The sequence below is a fragment of the Podarcis liolepis genome (assembly GCF_965112155.1).
Source record: "Podarcis liolepis genome assembly, chromosome: 13".
NCBI lineage: Eukaryota > Metazoa > Chordata > Lepidosauria > Squamata > Lacertidae > Podarcis > Podarcis liolepis.
In genome coordinates, this window is record NC_139573.1 from 44651054 (window position 1) to 44670725 (window position 19672).

At 49.1% G+C, this 19672-nt stretch overlaps 1 protein-coding gene across 2 annotated transcripts; it reads right to left on the reverse strand.

The window, feature by feature from the left end:
* Positions 1-2051: 2051 nt before the first annotated feature.
* Positions 2052-19574, reverse strand: LOC310690721 (sulfotransferase 1B1-like). Of its 2 annotated transcripts, none has more exons than XM_083470232.1 (8): positions 19382-19574; positions 17284-17482; positions 15124-15249; positions 10229-10326; positions 8555-8681; positions 4613-4707; positions 4136-4316; positions 2052-2245 (listed from the first exon to the last, which is right to left on the reverse strand). In XM_083470232.1, the coding sequence occupies exons 2-8, from the start codon at positions 17426-17428 to the stop codon at positions 2133-2135; spliced, it is 885 nt and encodes a 294-aa protein (XP_083326358.1). In that variant the 5' UTR covers positions 17429-17482; positions 19382-19574; the 3' UTR covers positions 2052-2132. The 2 variants fall into 2 exon arrangements, with proteins under 2 accessions (XP_083326358.1, XP_083326359.1); XM_083470233.1 differs by having other exon boundaries at positions 17284-17492.
* Between the last annotated feature and the right edge of the window lie 98 nt (positions 19575-19672).

Sequence of the window (19672 nt, forward strand, 5' to 3'; positions counted from 1 at the left end):
GTTGCGGCCGGTGCGGCCGGCCCCCCTGCACCCCCAACGCTACGCCACTGCTTGTGGGTCAGCGGCTGCCACTCCACCTAACCTACCGCCAGTGGCGTAGCGTGGGTTGTCAGCACCCGGGGCAAGGCAAGCGCCCCCTAACCCGTGGATTTGCGCCCCCTAACCCATGGATTTGCGCCCCCTAACCCTAACCCCCAGATGTTGCGGCCGGTGCGGCCGGCCCCCCCTGCACCCCCCACGCTACGCCACTGCCTACCGCGCAGTGTCGTCTTGGGCATAAGATGGAGAGGAGAAGGAGGAGAACTAAGTACACTATCTTCAGCTCCCTTGGAGAGAAAGGTGGGATGTGAATGGAATAAATGTATAAACGGGCAAACCGGCGAGACAATTATTTGTATGGTTTTAATAGATTTTCTACGGTAAATGTGGGTTTGCTATATAAAACCTATTTAAACCATACAAGTTGAGGAATTTATGCAGGGGTTCGGTTCTGGGGATCGTGCCTAGGCCCAAAATCGCGTCTAGTCAAACACATGGGGTACAATAGGAGGTGGGATTGTCAAAGTGTTCCCCCCCCCGGGTGCCCACCTCATTTATTTCTTTATTTCTTGGTTGGTTGGTTGGTTGGTTGGTTGTTTTGTTTGTTTGCCCATCCATCCGTCCATCCAATTGAATATTGATGATTTACAATACTATACCACAGCATAAATAAGTAGAAATCCACAGAGAATTAACTCATAACTGAGAAATGCCTGTATTGTATTCAAAGTGTTGGTGCTGACCTTTAAAGCCCTAAACGGCCTCGGCCCAGTATACCTGAAGGAGCGTCTCCACCCCCATCGTTCTACCCGGACGCTGAGGTCTAGCGCCGAGGGCCTTCTGGCGGTTCCCTCATTACGAGAAGCAAAGCTACAGGGAACCAGGCAGAGGGCCTTCTTGGTAGTGGCACCCGCCCTGTAGAACGCCCTCCCACCAGATGTCAAAGCGATAAACAACTACCTGACATTCAGAAGACATCTTAAGGCAGCCCTGTTCAGGGAAGTTTTTAACGTGTGATATTTTACTGTATTTCTGGTTTCTATGGAAGCCGCCCAGAGTGGCTGGGGAGGCCCAGCCAGATGGGCGGGGTATAAATAATAAATTATTATTATTATTATTATTATTATTATTATTATTATTACTCTGTGGAGAGAAACATACTATATTCTGCCGCAAGGAAATTCAAACTCACACAAAATATATTCACCCAGATCAGCACAATATACTCAAATATGACTAAAAGCCGCCAGATACGTCTGTTTTATCCTTAACTTTTTAATAATCACATTTTGTGAATAATACATGATGGGGTGGCTTTGGAAGTTTTTGAAGCATAGCTCAATTGGTTAGAGCGTGGTGCTGATAATGCCAAGGTTGGAGGTTTGATCCCCGTATGGGACAACGGCATATTCCTGCCTTGCAGGGGGTTGGACTAGATGATCGTCAGGGTCCCTTCCAACTCTGTGATTCTATGATTCTTTCCCTATTTTAAAAATGAAAAGCAGGATGTCACTGAAAGCAGGGAGAGATGAAGGGCCCGCTTCACGGTTTACTTTCTTGCCAATTATCCGTTCAATATTGTTGTCCCAAGCAGTGGCGTAGCGTGGGTTGTCAGCACCCGGGGCAAGGCAAGTAATTTGCGCCCCCTAACCCGTGGATTTGCGCCCCCTAACCCGTGGATTTGCGCCCTCTAACCCTAACCCCCAGATGTTGCGCCCGGTGCGGCCGGGCCCCCCCTGCACCCCCCACGCTACGCCACTGGTCCCAAGCTGCTCTTAGAAGCAGAATTGTGGAAGAAAACAAGAAATGAGGCATAGGAGAGGTTTATTGATACGTGATCAGAGTCTCTGTGTGTGTGTGTGTGTGTGTGTGTGTGTGTGTGAGAGAGAGAGAGAGAGAGAGAGAGAGAGAGAGAGATTGCTTGTGCAAATCCTGAGATCTGGCCCCTCAGCACTGAATACTTTCCCAGAAACCACATACACATTTTTTCAAACATGTATCCCAAAACCATCTAGGTCAGCAACTTGCTTCTTCTCTTTAACTGTCTACCAAATGACAGGTGGGTTTGGTACGGAAGCACAGAACACGGGGCTTCAGATCTCCGTTCGGAATCGCAGCGTTGTGTCCGCCATTTTCCTCTTATAATCTTCATCAAATACCTCATTCTGAGCTACTGTAAAGTGATTTTTCCAGTCTCCAGCGATGCCTAGAAGAAAGAAGAATACGAATCAGATGTTGAGAGCTCTGGGTGGTAGATTAATCATCTGATGTTTTAATCAGCAAAGATACATTTTATTTGGTAAAAGCCAGTTTTAGTCAGGCTGGGAGGTAATGGGCCACCTGTTTACTTTAGCTAGGATAGCTCAATAGGTACAACATGAGATTCTTAATCTTAGGGCTGTGGGTTCAAGCCTGAATCCCTGAATTGCAGGGGGTTAGACTAGAATCAGGGGTCAGCAAACTTTTTCAGCAGGGGGCTGGACCATTGTCGCTCAGACCTTGTGGGGGGCCAGACAATATTGTTTTTGGAGGGGGGGAATGAACGAATTTCTATGCCCCACAAATAACCCAGAGATGCATTTTAAATAAAAGGACACATTCTTTGTTGTTGTTGTTTAGTCATTTAGTCGTGTCCGACTCTTCATGACCCCATGGACCCGAGCACGCCAGGCCCTCCTGTCTTTCCACTGCCTCCCGCAGTTTGGTCAAACTCATGCTGGTAGCTTCGAGAACACTGTCCAACCATCTCGTCCTCTGTCGTCCCCTTCTCCTTGTGCCCTCCATCCTTCCCAACACCAGGGTCTTTTCAAGGGAGTCTTCTCTTCTCATGAGGTGGCCAAAGCATTGGAGTCTCAGCTTCTGGATCTGTCCTTCCAGTGAGCACTCAGGGCTGATTTCCTTCAGAATGGATAGGTTTGATCTTCTTGCAGTCCATGGGACTCTCAAGAGTCTCCTCCAGCACCATAATTCAAAAGCATCAATTCTTCGGCCTTCTTTATGCTCCAGCTCTCACTTCCATACATCAAAATAAAAAAATTCCTTCCAGTAGCACCTTAAAGACCAACTAAGTTAGTTCTTGGTATGAGCTTTCGTGTGCATGCACACTTCTTCAGATACACTGAAACAGAAGTTGCCAGATCCTTCTATATAGTGAGAAGGTGGGGAGGGGTATTACTCAGAAGGGTGGTGGGAATGGGAGATTGGCAGATAGCTGAGATGAGCCTGTTGACGACTCTTAACGACTGTAACGACATACATCACTACTGGGAAAACCATGGCTTTAACTATACGGACCTTTGTTGGCAAGGTGATGTCTCTGCTTTTTAATATGCTGTCTAGGTTTGTCACCTGGAGCAGGCCTTAATTTGCCTACCTATGGACTAGATGACCCAGATGGTGTCTTCTAACTGTAGAGCAGAGGGACGCGGATGGCGCTGTGGGTTAAACCACAGAGCCTAGGACTTGCCGATCAGAAGGTTGGCGGTTCGAATCCCCACGACGGGTTGAGCTCCCATTGCTCGGTCCCTGCTCCTGCCAACCCAACAGTTCGAAAGCACGTCAAAGTGCAAGTAGATAAATAGGTACCGCTCCGGCAGGAAGCTAAACGGCGTTTCCGTGCACTGCTCTGGTTCGGCAGAGTCATGCTGGCTCCGTCGGCCAGTAAAGCGAGATGAGTGCCGCAACCCCAGAGTCATCCAAGACTGGACCTAATGGTCAGGGGTCCCTTTACCTTTTTACTCCCACAGTTAGAGGCAGGAGTGCTTCTGAATACCAGTTGCTGGAAATTTCAGAAGCGGGGAGTGCTGTTGTCCTCATGTCCTGCGTTCAGGTTTCTTGCAGCCACCTGGCTGGCCACTGCAAGAACAGTATGCTGGGCCAATGGCCTAATCCAGCAGAACTCTTTTCCTGTATTTATGGCTTTTCCTTCTAGTACCAATATTGAGGTTTTGGTACTATTCAGATTTATTGTTCAGTTGAATTGGGGTGGTTAATTAATCAATAATAATAATAAAAAAACCGAAGTCAGTTACTGATCTGTTCATGATCCTAAATCTTTACGGAATGGTGGTCAGAGAGGACGGTGCAAGTCTTTTACCTTTGCGCATAAATGGGGAGATGCTGTGGTCCATCATGGCAGCTGGAGCCATCCTATAGTTTGTGGCGGGATTGTCCTTCATCAGTTCAAAGGATGTGTTGTAGGCAATCTTATCCACAACAGAATCTTCCAGGTTCTTCCCCAAGAAATGTACCACTTTCTTTATCTCGCGCTTTGGATCCTGTGGGAAACGGTGTTGAAATAGATCAGCATTTTGATGGTTCTCGGGTATTCGATAAAGAAATTGTGCTTCCAATTCAGCAAGCTTTGCTGAATATATAAAACCCCACACAGGATAAAATGAAGGACACCCATTATCTTTTCGTTGGACCCTTGGCCTGAGTCAGGAAGGCAATTCTTAAGATTTTGCACATTTTTTAAAAATAAAAATTATACCGCATATAATCCCCTGCAAGATTTGCTTCTTCCGATATGTCACATAAAATAACCTCAGGGGCTTATCCTGTTGGCTCCTACCTCTTTCATGTCTTCATAGAACAGGTATAGGATGGGGTGGTCGTTCCTCTTATCCCACCAGCTTTTCACGTGGTCATACCAGGATCCAAAAGCCACTAAATTTTGAGAAAGAGCAGAAAAGTGGAGAAATAATAGGTGGTTTTTATTTATTTTTTAGAAAACCCTAACAAGTTGAGTCTTGTAATAGAATACAAGGACCTATTGGCTAAATTGTAAACTGAGAAGTCCCCAGAGCTAATCCTGTCTCAGTTACATACGGTATTTTTTGCACCATAACACTCACTTTTTTCCTCCTAAAAAGTAAGGGGAAATGTCTGTGCGTGTTATGGAGGGAATGCCTACGGGTGGCGGGGGGGGGATCTGCTGCAGTCGTGAGCAGAGGATCCATGGTTTCCCTTCCTTCCCTCCTCCGTGACTCGCTTCGAAACAGCAAAGCGGGAGAAGAGCCGCTGAGTGGGGAGGAGAGAGGGACAGAGAGCCTGCTTGCTTTAAAGGAGCAAAGCGGGAGAGGAGAGGAGCCGCTTACACGAGTCACCCCAAATTCACCAGCAGATCACATAGCATGTCCATGGCTCCAGCTTGCACCAAAAAAATCACGCACCCACTGTTGCCTGGGGCCACAGTGGTGCAAAAACGTGGTTACAAAGCATGGATCCACATGGATCCTCAGGATTTTTGCATTGGGCTACCCCAAACTCACCGTCAACTCACATGTCTGTGGCCACAGCATGAACCACAAAAATCATACATCCACTGTTTCGTTTAGAATATTTTTTTTTCTTGTTTTCCTCCTCTAAAAACTATGTGCGTGTTATGGTCGGGTGCGTGTTATAGAGCGAAAAATACGGTATTTGCTAGGGGGCTTTAAACAAGCCACACTTTTCTCAGCCTCAACTCCCCACCTGCAAAATAGAGGGAATGATGCTAGCTCATCTCCCAGGGTTGTCATAAAGATCACTGAGAAAAACACACACAAGGCATTTTGAACCCTCAAAAGGAGTTACACAAATGCCAAGTGTTGTTTTCATTCTCACAATGATCTCAGCTTATGGTAGCAGTAGTTTTTGACTAGCCACTGCTGCCTTATTCATTCAGTCATTTGTTTCATAAAACTTGCACACTGCTTGCTTCTGTTTCCTTGGCTGATTCAGGCCTGTGCAGGTTCTGATATTACTCCAGATCAGCTATTAGCACAGCAACTGTAGCAGGAACCCCCCCACCCCAATCATTCTGTTTGCACAAACTTCACACGCACTCACACTCACACACCACATACGCCACATTTCTGTTATAAATTCATAGAAAATCAACCATACATCGGATTTGCACTGTTCCATTTTATTTTACTCCATGTGACAAGGACTATCAAAGGGGGGCGGCTCGGTTCTGGTCAGCCATAATCCCTTCACCATCCCAGCACATCCACAGGAGCCCTGCCCAGTTGCTATGTCAACCCTGATGACCCCAGACAGAAGACAATCAAGATCACAAAGAACTTGCATATGGTAGTGGATTCAGCATAGACTGAAACAAAGGACAATAATCAGATCTTCCCTCTGGGGGCAGGAAACTGCAAACTCCCCTTTGTCTCCTGGAAGTGACTCATGGGCAGGGGGAAAGGAAGAACCAGCCAGGTGACAGGACACTCAGGTTACCACCACAACTCCTCCCTCAACCCCTCCTTTCTGTAATGTATGCATGATGTCAACCCCTTCTGTAATGTATGCATGATGTCAACCCCTCCTTTCTGTAATGTATGCATGATGCTTCTGGGGGTGGGCTGGACCTGGAGGATGGGAATTTCAAAAGTTTTTATAAGGTCTTGCAGACTATCTTTCTGTGTCCTTCCTCTCTCCTGCAAGTGAGGGGAACACCCTGTTGCAACAGTTCAATAAAGGCCAAGCCTACAGGCTGCTGTTTTGCTCCAAGTTATCCTGGTTGGTGTCTTTGTTTTTGTCCAAGGGAGCCCTCGGATTTTTCCGGTAACAAGCATGAGAATAGATTGGCCAGGGGTGAGTTAGGCCAGGGGTTCTTAACATGTGGCCCATAGACCCTGTGAGCTTCAGGGGGGTCTGTGCAGCCGACACAAAAGGAAAAATGTTTGCCAGTGCAATAAAATTAAGTGCATGCAAAACTTTGTGTGTATGTATTTATAATTGCATTTTTTTCTGAAGAGATGGGGTCTGTACTTTAGATCAGATTCTCAAAGCGGCCTGTGCCCCCACTCCAAGGGTTAAGTATCACTGGTTAATTTCAGTCCACCATCATGTGTGTGGCCAGTTCCATCTATGGCAGCGTTACTTAAATCTTAAAGAAAACCAAGGCTAAAATGGTTGTGAGATCAGAACCTAATTCCGTTGACGTTCCCTGTGCATTTCTGCATGAAGATGGTGGATCAACATAGATCTGTAATCCATAGGTGCTGGATCTAATTCCTGTAGTCTTAACACCTGGATGATGATGATGATCATAGAATCATAGAATCATAGAGTTGGAAGAGACCACAAGGGCCATCGAGTCCAACCCCCTGCCAAGCAGGAAACACCATCAGAGCACTCCTGACATATGGTTGTCAAGCCTCTGCTTAAAGACCTCCAAAGGAGGAGACTCCACCACACTCCTTGGCAGCAAATTCCACTGTCGAACAGCTCTTACTGTCAGGAAGTTCTTCCTAATGTTTAGGTGGAATCTTCTTTCTTGTAGTTTGGATCCATTGCTCCGTGTCCGCTTCTCTGGAGCAGCAGAAAACAACCTTTCTCCCTCCTCTATGTGACATCCTTTTATATATTTGAACATGGCTATCATATCACCCCTTAACCTCCTCTTCTCCAGGCTAAACATGCCCAGCTCCCTTAGCCGTTCCTCATAAGGCATCGTTTCCAGGCCTTTGACCATTTTGGTTGCCCTCCAAAATGATAAGTATGATATAAACCACATATTCTTCTGCTTTGGCACACACAGAGTTTTCTCCTGGCTTTATAGCTTAAATGGCTGGAGTGTACCACCACTTAGGTCCTTCTTTGAGATGCTGATGAGAGCACTTAACTGGCTAGCTATTAACCAAGGAACTGGTTTGAGCAGCATCTTCTAGTACAGGGGTCAGCAAGGTTTACCTTGCCTGAGCCGGTTCACTCCAGCCAAGATCCCTCTGTGGACCAGATCACACGCGCACGTAAGTGCGCACCCACAATTTCCGGTGTCTGCTTCTGCACAGATGCAATTTTCAGTGCCGCGGAAGCGAGTCCCCGTGCTACACTGCGCCAGTTTAGCACAGCGGGCAGGGACTTGCTGAGCAGGCAGCTCAGTTTGGGGGCAGCTTGTGGGCCGGTTAAATGCCCCTATGGGCTGCTTGTGGCCCATGGGCCTTAGGTTGCCTACCCCTGTTCTAGTAGATCAGGGGTGCCCAAACATTTTTCAAAGAGGGCCGGATTTGATGAAGTAAACATGCTGCGTGAGGGCTGACCAAAGTTGTTGATCTTTTTTTAGGATTTGACTGCCACAGGGGCCAGATTGGGGGCTGGATTAGGCCCCCTAAACGGACTTTGGGCATGCCTGTACAGTGGTACCTCAGGAGGTTAAGTACTTAATTCGTTCCAGAGGTCCGTACTTAACCTGAAACTGTTCTTAACCTGAAGGACCACTTTAGCTAATGGGGCCTCCTGCTGCTGCTGCACCGTCAGAGCACGATTTCTGTTCTCATCCTGAAGCAAAGTTCTTAACCTGAAGCACTATTTCTGGGTTAGCGGAGTCTGTAACCTGAAGCGTATGTAACCTGAAGCGTATGTAACCTGAGGTACCACTGTACTAGATTATAAAGCTCACTAAATGCGGGGTCACAGTCTGAACTGACCCTCCACCCCCAAACCCATAACAATACTTTATGTTTCCTGGGAAAGTGAAAAGTTTAGCTACATACAGTGGCGAATGGATGGGCAGACTTGCCTCTTCCAGCCATGAATTTCTCCAGGTAGTTGTCCCAGGGACCCGGGTCTGGGTGCAGCTTGTTCATCATGTCAAAGTGGTAAAAGGAGACAGCAACATCCTTCGCATTGCGAGCCACGTAGATCATCTTCATAGAAGGAAAGCAGGGGGGGAAACACACTATCCTAATTGTACTGGTAGTTTTTCACCCTAGGTACGTCTAGACAGGTAGATTTTTTTTTTGCAAAACTCTGAAACTAGCTGACTTGTGTTCTTTTTTTGCCTTATGTGAGTACCAATAACCCTCCCCTCCAGACAGCCAGAGAGAAGAATCGTTGCTATTATTAATCACAAGCAGGAGACTAAGAACTGTGTGGGAATGAATTATTGATTGAGGAGAGGACTGGTGGAAACATCGGGGAATGAAAGGAAAGTTTTATGATGCAGTTAAAAATGGAGTTTCGTGAAGCAGGCCTGCCTAAGGAGGACGAGAGGGAGGAGGACTAGGGTCATTGGAATGTGAATGTATGGTTATCGGAACGTAATTTTGACCTGGCAGGTCCCTCTGAGATATAGATTTGCAAGCCTGTAAATCAACGGACGGACTGTGGGAATGTTTTTAATGGAGGTGTGGAAATGGCGTCTGTCCTTTATGTGATTTGATTTTTGGAGAGTGTAAAACCCACACAGGAGATGTTTGTCTTTCACCCGCTTGTGAAGATTATCAGAGATCACAAAGAAAGGAATACAGTGGTGCCCCGCAAGATGAATGCCTCGCAAGACGGAAAACTCGCTAGACGAAAGAGTTTTCCGTTTTGGAGGTGCTTCGCAAAACGAATTTCCTATGGGCTTGCTTCGCAAGACAACAATGCCTTGCGAGTTCCTGCGGGGTTTTTTTCCTTTCCCCCCTTTTTCTAAGCCGCTAATCCGCTTATCAGCTGCTCCGATCAGCAGATAAGACGCTAGAAGCCGCTAATAGCGCTAATTCGCTAATCCGTCAATGGGCTTGCTTCGCAAGACGAAGAAACCGCTAGACGAAGAGAATCACAGAACAGATTCTTTTTGTCTTGCGAGGCACCACTGTATATGATAACAACAAGAAGATGAAGAAAATAACAAAAGGACTATCTGGACAGAACTGGATAGAACTGTTTGATCAAGGCAGCAGCAAGAGTGATGTTTTGACCCCTTTCGGAACTTGAAGTATGGGTACCCCCAACAAAAAAATTAAAAATCCAGCTGTATAATTTGGATTTACAGTGGTGCCCTGCAAGACGAATGCCTCGCAAGACGAAAAGCTCGCTAGACGAAAGAGTTTTCCGTTTTTTGAGTCGTTCCGCAAGATGAATTTCCCTATGGGCTTGCTTCGCAAGACGAAACGTCTTGCGAGTTCTTGCGAGTTTGTTTCCTTTTTCTTAAAGCCGCTAAGCCGCTAAGCCGTTAATAGCCACTAAGCCACTAATAGCCGCTAAGCCGCTAAGCCGCTAAGCCGCTAATAGCCGTGCTTCGCAAGACGAAAAAACCGCAAGACGAAGAGACTCGCGGATCGGATTAATTTCGTCTTGCGAGGCACCACTGTAATGTGATTTGGAATTGATGTGATTTGATTGGCCTGTTAATAAAAATTATATTTAAAAAAGAAAAGAAAAGAAAAGAAACTAGATGACTTGTGGGATTGGTGCCCAGTTGGATTACCTTGCATCCATTTTCCCAGAAGGACTTGGGAAGGAGGTCAATTGGGAGGTGGGTCTTCACCAGGCGAGGAGATGGCATCTGAGTTAATTGTTCTGTGCCTGGTGAGCAAAAGAGTGTTACTAGGTTTGAACAGTTGACCTGGGGCATGAAGGACAGTTGACTGTTCCTGTCAGCCATCATTACCTAGCTGTGGGCAGAAGAGGGAACTGTGGTGAGATCTTTGACCTGCGGGCCAAGGAAACTTCATTGCACCAGTAGGCTAAAGCAACTCAGGCAATGCATGGATCACTAGAAAAAGCTTTCAGTATGGTAGTTGCAGGAAACCTTTTGTGATGGCCTGGGATTCAGACTCAGAGGCTGAACCTGAAGAATCCCAGCCTGCACAGGAGTCCCCGCCTCCAGAACCAGCAGAGCCGGGGCTGGAGCCTGAGCCTGAAGGGTCCTCACCTGTGCTGGATCCTCAGGTGCAGGCACCAGCCAAGTCTGCTCTGGCCCCTGAGGTGATGGAGGACCCATTGCCTGCAGGTGCTCCACTCTCAGCCCCGTCAGGGGAAGCTGAGGTTGCATCTGAGTCCGGTGACCCTCCAGCCTCTCCTGAGCTGCAGAGGCTCAGGACAGAGAGGCGGAGGGAACTAAATTCCTGCAGGAGGAGTGCTCGCCTCCAGGCCAGGGGAGGCAAGTCACCTGTGGACCGGGGCCGCCCTATGCCTCAGGGCAGATAAAAGCCAGTCAGCCCCAGTACCAGGTTGCGGGAGCAACGTTGTTGGTAGCCTGTTCCTGTCTGCACCCTGTCCTGGTCTTCTGCCAGAGTTCCTGACCCCACCCGACTCCCTGCCTTGGACCCAGCTACAGTTTTGACCGACAGCCTCCATACCGCACCATCGACCTCGGACTGGACTCGGACCTCGTCTCTCGGTTAGCCCCCAGGACCAGCACACCTTTACCCCATGCTGACCAATGTTACAGAATCATATAATTGTGCAGTGGGTGATCCCAAACAGGGACCGAACCTGCAACCTTGACATTACAGTCATACCTCATGTTACGTTTGCTTCATGATACATTTTTTCAGGTTGTGTGCTGCGGCGACCCAGAAGTACCGGAAAGGGTTACTTCTGGGTTCCGCCGCTCGCACATGCACAGAAGCGCTAAATCGCTCTTCGTGCATGCGCACAAGGGCCAAATCACGCTGCGCACCTGAGCAGATACGGCGCTTCAGATTGCGGGCTTTTCATGTTGCGAACAGGCCTCTAGAACGGATCCTGTTCGCAACCAGAGGTACCACTGTATCAGCACCATGCTATAACCAACGGAGATATCCAGTTGCTGAACTACGGCTCTTATCAGCCCGACAAAGCATGGACAATGGCCTGGCATGATGCGGTTCAGCATTATCTCATCTGGAGGGGCACAGATTCCCCACCCCTGTTCTATGATCTGAGAAACAAGGGAGCTTATTGTTACACCCACCCACACCCCAATCTCCGCGGAGGTTCCAGGCATTTACCCAGGGTTCAGATTCCTTGGAATGAGGCACAGCAGAGACCGTGGTGTCTTTATTATATATGGTTTATTTATAGATGCAGTGGTACCTCTGGCTGTGAACGGGATCCGTTTTGGAGCCCCGTTCGCACCCCGAAGTGAACGCAACCCGCATCCCCACGTCTGCATGTGTGCAGGTTGCGATTTGCCGCTTCCGCGCATGCGCGTGATGTCATTTTGAGCATCTGCACATGTGCGGGTGGCGAAACCCAGAAGTAATGCACTGCGGAGCGTAACCTGAAGCTACTTCAACCTGAGGTATGACTGTATATACAACCTGAGCCTAGGATGGGGCAGGGGGCTTCCAGCTTTAGGCTCCGTGAGCATCCTGTGTCTCCCATGGCTGCCACGTTGGATTCAAACTGTCAGCCCCCATTGCGCTGTGACCTACTCTTCTCCAGCTTGCAAACTGCTTCCCCAAACACAACTATTTCCCCTCTTGCTTACTCCGGCCTACTGCAATTCTGAAACTCCTCTCCCAACTCTGCATATTCTTTGGCAAACTACCCAGAGTCCAGGGTGCAACGCCCACCCTCTGCGTTCCTTGATGCTCTCCTTTGTGCTCTCTTAATGGTCCATCTCTTAAACGTGATTACTTCACGAGGAAGCCTGCCTGCTTTATTTTTTTTAACATGGCTTATACTTTAACATGGGACGCGGTTGGCACAGTGGGCTAAACCACAGAGCCTAGGACTTGCCGATCAGAAGGTCGGCGGTTCAAATCCCCGCGACGGGGTGAGCTCCCGTTGCTCGGTCCCTGCTGCTGCCAAGCTAGCAGTTTGAAAGCACATCAAAGTGCAAGTAGATAAATAGGTACTGCTCTGGCGGGAAGGTAAACGGCGTTTCCGTGCGCTGCTCTGGTTGGCCAGAAGCGGGTTCGTCATGCTGGCCACATGACCCGGAAGCTGTACGCCGGCTCCCTTGGCCAATAAAGCGAGATGAGCGCCGCAACCCCAGAGTCTGTCACGACTGGACCTAATGGTCAGGGGCCCCTTTACCTTATACTTTAACATGCTAAATTCAATGCCTGGCGCCCCAGAATTAGAAAGAGGTGGTCCAGGCACCCCACAAATTTATAACACTATTCTTCCCTGCTACGGGTAATATTCCCAATAGCAGTATTAGAAGACTGGGCTTTTTGAGTTTTCAATGTGGTAGTCATCCTCAGCGAGAGAGATGCTGGCAGACAGCATGATTTTGAGAGCTGCTTTGGATTTGGGTTGGCAGGTCCTTTTGGGGTGGTTCATTGTATGCATTTAAGACTGCTGAGTCATTTATTTTTGGCTGGCATGCTACTCAGCAATTTGTCATCGTGCATGCCTGCCCTCATCACTGTGTGATATACCAGAGGTCGTTTTCCTCTGGTTCTGGTATATGTGTCTCCCCCATCTCTTCTTTCCCTGTCTACAGCATGAGTAGGCAAAGTAAGGCCTGAGGGCCGGATCCGGCCCAATCACCTTTTAAATCCAGCCCACAGACGGTCCGGGAATCAGTCTGTTTTTATATGAGCAGAATGTGTCCCTTTACAATCATATCTTGGGTTGACGTAGCTTCAGGTTAAGCATTTTCGGGTTGTGCTCCACAGCGACCCGGAAGTAATGGAGTGCGTTACTTCTGGGTTTCATCGCTCCCTCATGCGCAGACACTCCAAATTATGTCATGCACATGTGCAGAAGTGGCAAAACGTGACCCACGCACGCGCAGACACACAGTTGCGTGTTACGTTCTACTCAGGATGCAAACAGGGCTCCGGAACTGATCCCGGTTGCATCCAAAGGTACCACTGTATTTAAAATGAATCTCTGAGTTATTTGTGGGGCCTGCCTGGTGTTTTTACATGAGTAGAATATGTGCTTTTATTTAAAATGCATCTCTGGGTTATTTGTAGGGCATAGGAATTTGTCCATTTTCTCCCTTCAAAATATAGTCTGCCCCCCCCCCCAAGGTCTGAAGGACAGTAGACCGGCCCCCTGCTGAAAAAGTTTGCTGACCCCTGGTCTACAGCAGGCATAGGCAAACTCGGCCCTCCAGATGTTTTGAGACTACAATTCCCATCCTCCCTGACCACTGGTCCTGTTAGCTAGGGATGATGGGAGTTGTAGTCCCAAAACATCTGGAGAGCCAAGTTTGCCTATGCCTGGTCTACAGGCTTTTCCTGAAGGTCCACTTAAGGATGGTCCAAGAGCCAGGATAAGACTTCTTTGACTTGGGTCCAATCCAGCACATGCCTCTCTTGATCTCCACTGCTGGTGATCACAGTGCTAGGCTGTTGTTTAAAGTGAGGTGAGCTGTCATCTCACTCATTTTCAGGCAGAAGTAGTTGAGGCTCCGTTTGGGCTATGCATTTAAACCAGTGTTATATCACTAAACAGTCATGGCTTTCCCCCAAGGCATCATGGGAAATGTAGTTTGTTAAGGGTGCTGCTGAGAGTTGTTAGGAGGCCCCGATCCCCTTCACAGTGCTACAATTCCCAAAGAAGAGGTGTAGGCTGGTAAGCCACTCTGAGAACTGTAGCTCTGTGAGCAGGAAACGGGCCTGCTAAGAGCTGTCAGCACCCTTAACAAACTATAGTTCCCACAATGCTTGAGGAAACCATGACTGCTTAAAGGGATGCGGGTGGCGCTGTGGGTTAAACCACAGAGCCTAGGACTTGCCGATCAAAAGGTCGGCAGTTCGAATCCCCGCCACGGGGTGAGCTCCCGTTGCTCAGTCCCTGCTCCTGCCAACCTAGCAGTTCGAAAGCACGTCAAAGTGCAAGTAGATAAATAGGTACCACTGCAGCGGGAAGGTAAACAGTGTTTCCGTGCGCTGCTCTGGTTCGCCAGAAGCGGCTTAGTCCTGCTGGCCACATGACCCGGAAGCTGTATGCCGGCTCCTTCAGCCAGTAAAGCGAGATGAGCGCCGCAACCCCAGAGTCGGCCACGACTGGACCTAATGGTCAGGGGTCCCTTTACTTTTTTTATGACTGCTTAAAGTGGCGTGATACTGCTTAAAATGCATAGCAATGGTGGCCTAACCATCCTAACTTCCTCCCTGCACCTGCTCCCACTTCTCTTTTTTCTCCCAGTTTGGGCGCTGGATGTTATGAAGAGGGAAAACCACCCTCAGAAAATTGCGTGTGATCTAAACATATAAAATAGTCTCACTCACCTGCCAGAAATGCAGGTTTCTTTTATGTTCCCTTTCCTCAAGGCACGGAAGAGGAGCTTTGATCCTTGGCCAGAGATCAAGAAAAGATAGGGAAGCAGGAACCCAGAGGAAACTGCTTATTCCTCCACCCACTTTAATTTTTACCTCTTCTCCTCGGATCTCTGAAATGCAAGTTCTCTTGGTAACTCGCACGCAAGTTTACCTGGTGGCATCCTTCCTGGGGCAGCAAATTCCAGCATGGGCACTTTATTGAAAATTGCCCGTTTGCTTTTGTCGGGGTCGCCATCGTTCCTAATCAAGTCCACAATTTCACTCATCCATGTGGTGCCTGGAAACAAACAAACAAACAGCAACGAAAAGTAAGACAGGGAATTTTCTCAGAAGTCCAAATGGGCTGATACACCTGCTGAAACATCTCCAGCCAATGCCTTAAGATCAATAGGGGTGTCCTAAGGCAGGCTTCCTCAACCTTCGGCCTCCAGATGTTTTGAGACTACAGTTCCCATCATTCCTGGCCACTGGTCCTGCTAGCTAGGGATCATGGGAGTTGTAGGCCAAAAACATCTGTAGGCCCAAGGTTGAGGAAGCCTGTCCTAAGGGACGCAGGTGGCGCTGTGGGTTAAACCACAGAGCCTAGGACAGGGGTCTGCAACCTGCGGCTCCGGAGCCGCATGTGGCTCTTTTACATCTTTGCTGCGGCTCCGGGGCGGATACTAGCGAGGGGAGGAGGCGCATTGTGCGCCCTGACACTCCTCACTGTGGCGGGCGCTGTACTGGCTGTGACGTCGCATGGGGGCGGTGCGTGCGTTAGTCACGCACCGTCCCAACGTCACCTTCCCGCCCGCTGTCAGATCGTGGCTCCGGAGATATATTTGTTTTAAATGTCGCAATGGTTTTGCGGCTCCCAGTTGTTGTTTTTTCTTCGGAAACGGGTCCAAGTGGCTCTTTTTGTCTTAAAGGTTGCAGACCCCTGGCCTAGGACTTGCCAGTCAGAAGGTTGATGGTTCGAATCCCCATGACAGGGTGAGCTCCTGTTGCTCGGTCCCTGCTCCTGCCAACCTAGCAGTTCAAAAGCACGTCAAAGTGCAAGTAGATAAATAGGTACCGCTCCGGCGGGAAGGTAAACGGCGTTTCCGTGCGCTGCTCTGGTTCGCCAGAAGCGGCTTAGTCATGCTGGCCACATGACCCAGAAGCTGTACGCCGGCTCCCTCGGCCAGTAAAGCGAGATGAGCACCGCAACCCCATAGTCGGCCACGACTGGACCTAATGGCCAGGGGTACCTTTACCTTTTATGCAGCCAGTGGGTTGTAGGGTGTGTTTTGTGGAACCCTCGAGAAGCTCCTAATAATTAAAATCTATTGACACGCATAGGTTACAGCCATGTGGCTCAACCCCTATTGCGCTTACTAGGCTGCAAGTCTCACTGTTTTCTTGTAGGGCTTGCTGAGCCATACATGACTCGAGCCACAGACTCCCTATTGCAGGCATAGGCAAACTCCGGCCCTCCAGATGTTTGGGACTACAATTCCCATCATCCCTAGCTAACAGGACCAGTGGTCAGGGATGATGGGAATTGTAGTCCTAAACATCTGGAGGGCCTGAGTTTGCCTATGGCTGCTCTATAGGGCACACGCTTCCTGAGGCATTCCCTAAATGTGTAAACACATGGGGGCAGGGCAGTGGGGACAAAATGGCAGCTTGGCGTCTCCTTGTGCATTCTTGTACAAGATGGCAGCCCCCTTACAGGCGCGCCTTCTGTACTGCCTACACATTTCAGAAGCTGCCCTCCTAACTCACAGAGGGCAACGGTGGCAGTCAATGGGTGCAGGGGTGCCAAGTTGAATAAAATATTGGGGTGGAGCCCAGGAAAGCCCCGTCCTGCATAATCGGTCACATGACGCAATGCGCGCGCACCATTTGAATGGCAGTGCCCATCAACTTTGGTAGAGCTTAGCCCCCCTCAAATATTTTATTGGCGAGGGGCTGAAAACCCCTTGGCCCCTAGGAGTTGGGCTTTGTGATGTTCTGGTGTTTATAAATAATATTATGTCCGTGTGATAATATTAGAGTAATCAGGGCAAGTTAATAGGTGGGGTAAGTGTGTAAGAAAGGGGGATACAGGGCAGGGCCTTCCTGGTGGCTGCTCCCAGACTCTGGAACTCCCTCCCTGAAGAAACTAGCCTGGCTCCCTCCTTGCTGTCCTTCCGGCAGCAGGTGAGGACTTCCTTGTTCCAACAGGTTTCTGGGAACTGACTACCACCGTTAGACACACCGAGATGGACCACACCAGACAGCGAATTTTGGGCGGTCATCAAAAGGCAGCAGATTGTCAACGCGGTCCTGTTCCCCACACAACGCTCACCCGATTTGGGGTACGTGGATATCAGGATATCATCAGGCCTGCTCTGGAAACGGTCGATCCTGTCCCAGTCAAAGGAGAACGCGCAGACCATGGGAATGCCACGGACCGTCTGCCAGTCTTTCCGAAGATAATCTGGGCTGCCCATCTTTGGGGAGGCGTCAGGCAGTGCAGTCAAAATAAGAGAAGACGAGAGGACCACCTGCAAGACACTTTGCCGAATAAAATGCAGGAGGGGGGAGAAGTGGAGCTACGGCTGAATTTTGGGGGTCAAAGTCCCCAAATCATCATCCAGAGAGGGACAGATGATGGGGCCAGTGGCAAACAGACCCAATGCCACCACTCAGGCCACTATGGCCATGCTCTGCCCCCACCCCTCCGGAGTTTATTTTGGCCATTTATTTTCATTTTAAAGGTGTTATAGTACGGGAGCGAAAGGGACGCGGCTGGCGCTGTGGGTTAAACCACAGAGCCTAGGGCTTGCCAATCAGAAGGTTGGCGGTTCGAATCCCAGCGACGGGGTGAGCTCCCGTTGCTCGGTCCCAGCTCCTGCCAACCTAGCAGTTCGAAAGCACATCAAAGTGCAAGTAGACAAATAGGTACCGCTCCGGCGGGAAGGTAAACAGCATTTCCGTGCGCTGCTCTGGTTTGCCAGAAGCGGCTTAGTCATGCTGGCCACATGACCCAGAAGCTGTACGCCGGCTCCCTCGGCCAATAAAGCGAGATGAGCGCTGCAACCCCAGAGTCGGTCACGACTGGACCTAATGGTCATGGGTCCCTTTACCTTTACCTAATTTGGAGCGTGCTTTCGAACTGCTAGGTTGGCATGAGCTGGGACTGAGCAACGGGCGTTCACTCCGTTCGAACAACTGACCTTCTGATCGGCAAGCTGCAGAGGCTCAGTGGTTTAGACCACAGCGTCAACCATGTCCCTTTAAGAGGTGTATAAACCTTATTAAATAAATAAATAAATTTAAAAGATTTTAAGGACACATGTTAAGCATATTACAGACTGAATAACTAACGGTAAAACTATATATTAATCTCAACACATACAGCGTTATAAAGTAGTCAGATATAATAAGATTTTCACAGAACAGCAACTGCTGTTCCAGCTTAAACTCAGCCTCTGCACATGGCAGAGAGTATAAACTTCAAGCGAGAGACAGCTCAAGAGAGAGTGAAGCGGTCAAAAAGAGGGAGTGAGTTTTTCAAAGATTTACAGACAAAAATATCATCTCATCAGAACCAACTCGAGAGCAGCCCCACACACAGACGTTATCTTTGAGCAGCAGTAGATCATTGCCAAAGCTTCTGCCTTCACAACCACGCCAGGCGGCAGGGCCGGCCCAAGACATTTTGACACCTGAGGCAAGCCACAAAACAGTGTCCCTCCCTGGCAGGGATGATGGGCAAATGAAGATGTATACCAGGGACAAGGTGCGGAATCAAATCAACCATAGCAGGTGGCTGAAGTGGGAATCAAAGGCCCGCTTCGAATCATGTCAGACCCCAGGAGACCCCAGAGAGCAGTTTCTGGGCTGGGGGGAGACCAGCAGCACCTCCTATTTGCCAAGAGGCTGCTGTAGAGACAACATCTGGAGCGAGGTGCCAAGGAGGTGGCAGAACCAGCCTCCAAGGCGTGCATGGATTGGCAGCACTAACAGGTGATGCATTCCTTGGAGGCTGGATCTGCTGCCCCGTGGGTCCTGCCGCCTGAGGCGGTCACCTCACCTTGCCTCATGCTGGGGACTGGCCCTGCCGGGAGGATCTGAACAACCAGTCAGCAAAAATTGCACCCCTGAATATTTCAAGTCACTCCTCATTAAAGAGTAGCCGAAAGATGCCCACCTCAAATTTGAAGTTCAGGCACCTCGTTCCTCTTTGCTTTTGCAGCTTTCAAAGGCAAACTTTCCTCCCAAACTTTTAACAACAATTCCAAATTGAAGCGTTCCCCCTTCCTGCTCTGCCCCGCTCCGCCCTGTTCCAACAAGTTCCCAAACTTGGAGCCCTAATCGACTCTCGGAGAAAAACAGGCACTTGTTTTCTGAAAAGCTGCGGCGTTATTTAGACGGACAAAAGGGGGGAAACGGAGGCTTACCTTTCCTCATAGACAGATGGTACTGCTGTAGTGGCGAAAGACAGAGAGTCGCCCAGGAGGTGGTGTGATTTTTTCACAGGGATATAAACAGGGAAGGGTTTAGGGAGGCTTTCTTCGCAAACAAAAGAAAATCAACCCTCGGGAACAGGGCCAAGGAAACCAAAGGTCTCAGTTGCCCAAACAGAGTGTGTGTCATGTGGGAGGGGTTGGGGAATGGAAGCTGGGCTCAATGCCAGTGGAGAAAGAATGTCCTCGGCTGAATGGCTTTGAAATAAAAAAAAAGTTTGAAGG

Bases quoted from the DNA above. Each gene is read 5' to 3' on its own strand.
- LOC310690721 (XM_083470232.1), bottom strand. From the start codon at position 17,428: ATGGGCAGCCCAGATTATCTTCGGAAAGACTGGCAGACGGTCCGTGGC. The intron at 4,708-8,554 runs GCAAGTCTGCCC...CTCAAAATTTAG, and splicing joins GAAATTCATGGCTGGAAGAG to TGGCTTTTGGATCCTGGTAT. The intron at 4,317-4,612 runs GTAGGAGCCAAC...CGTTTCCCACAG, and splicing joins TCTATGAAGACATGAAAGAG to GATCCAAAGCGCGAGATAAA.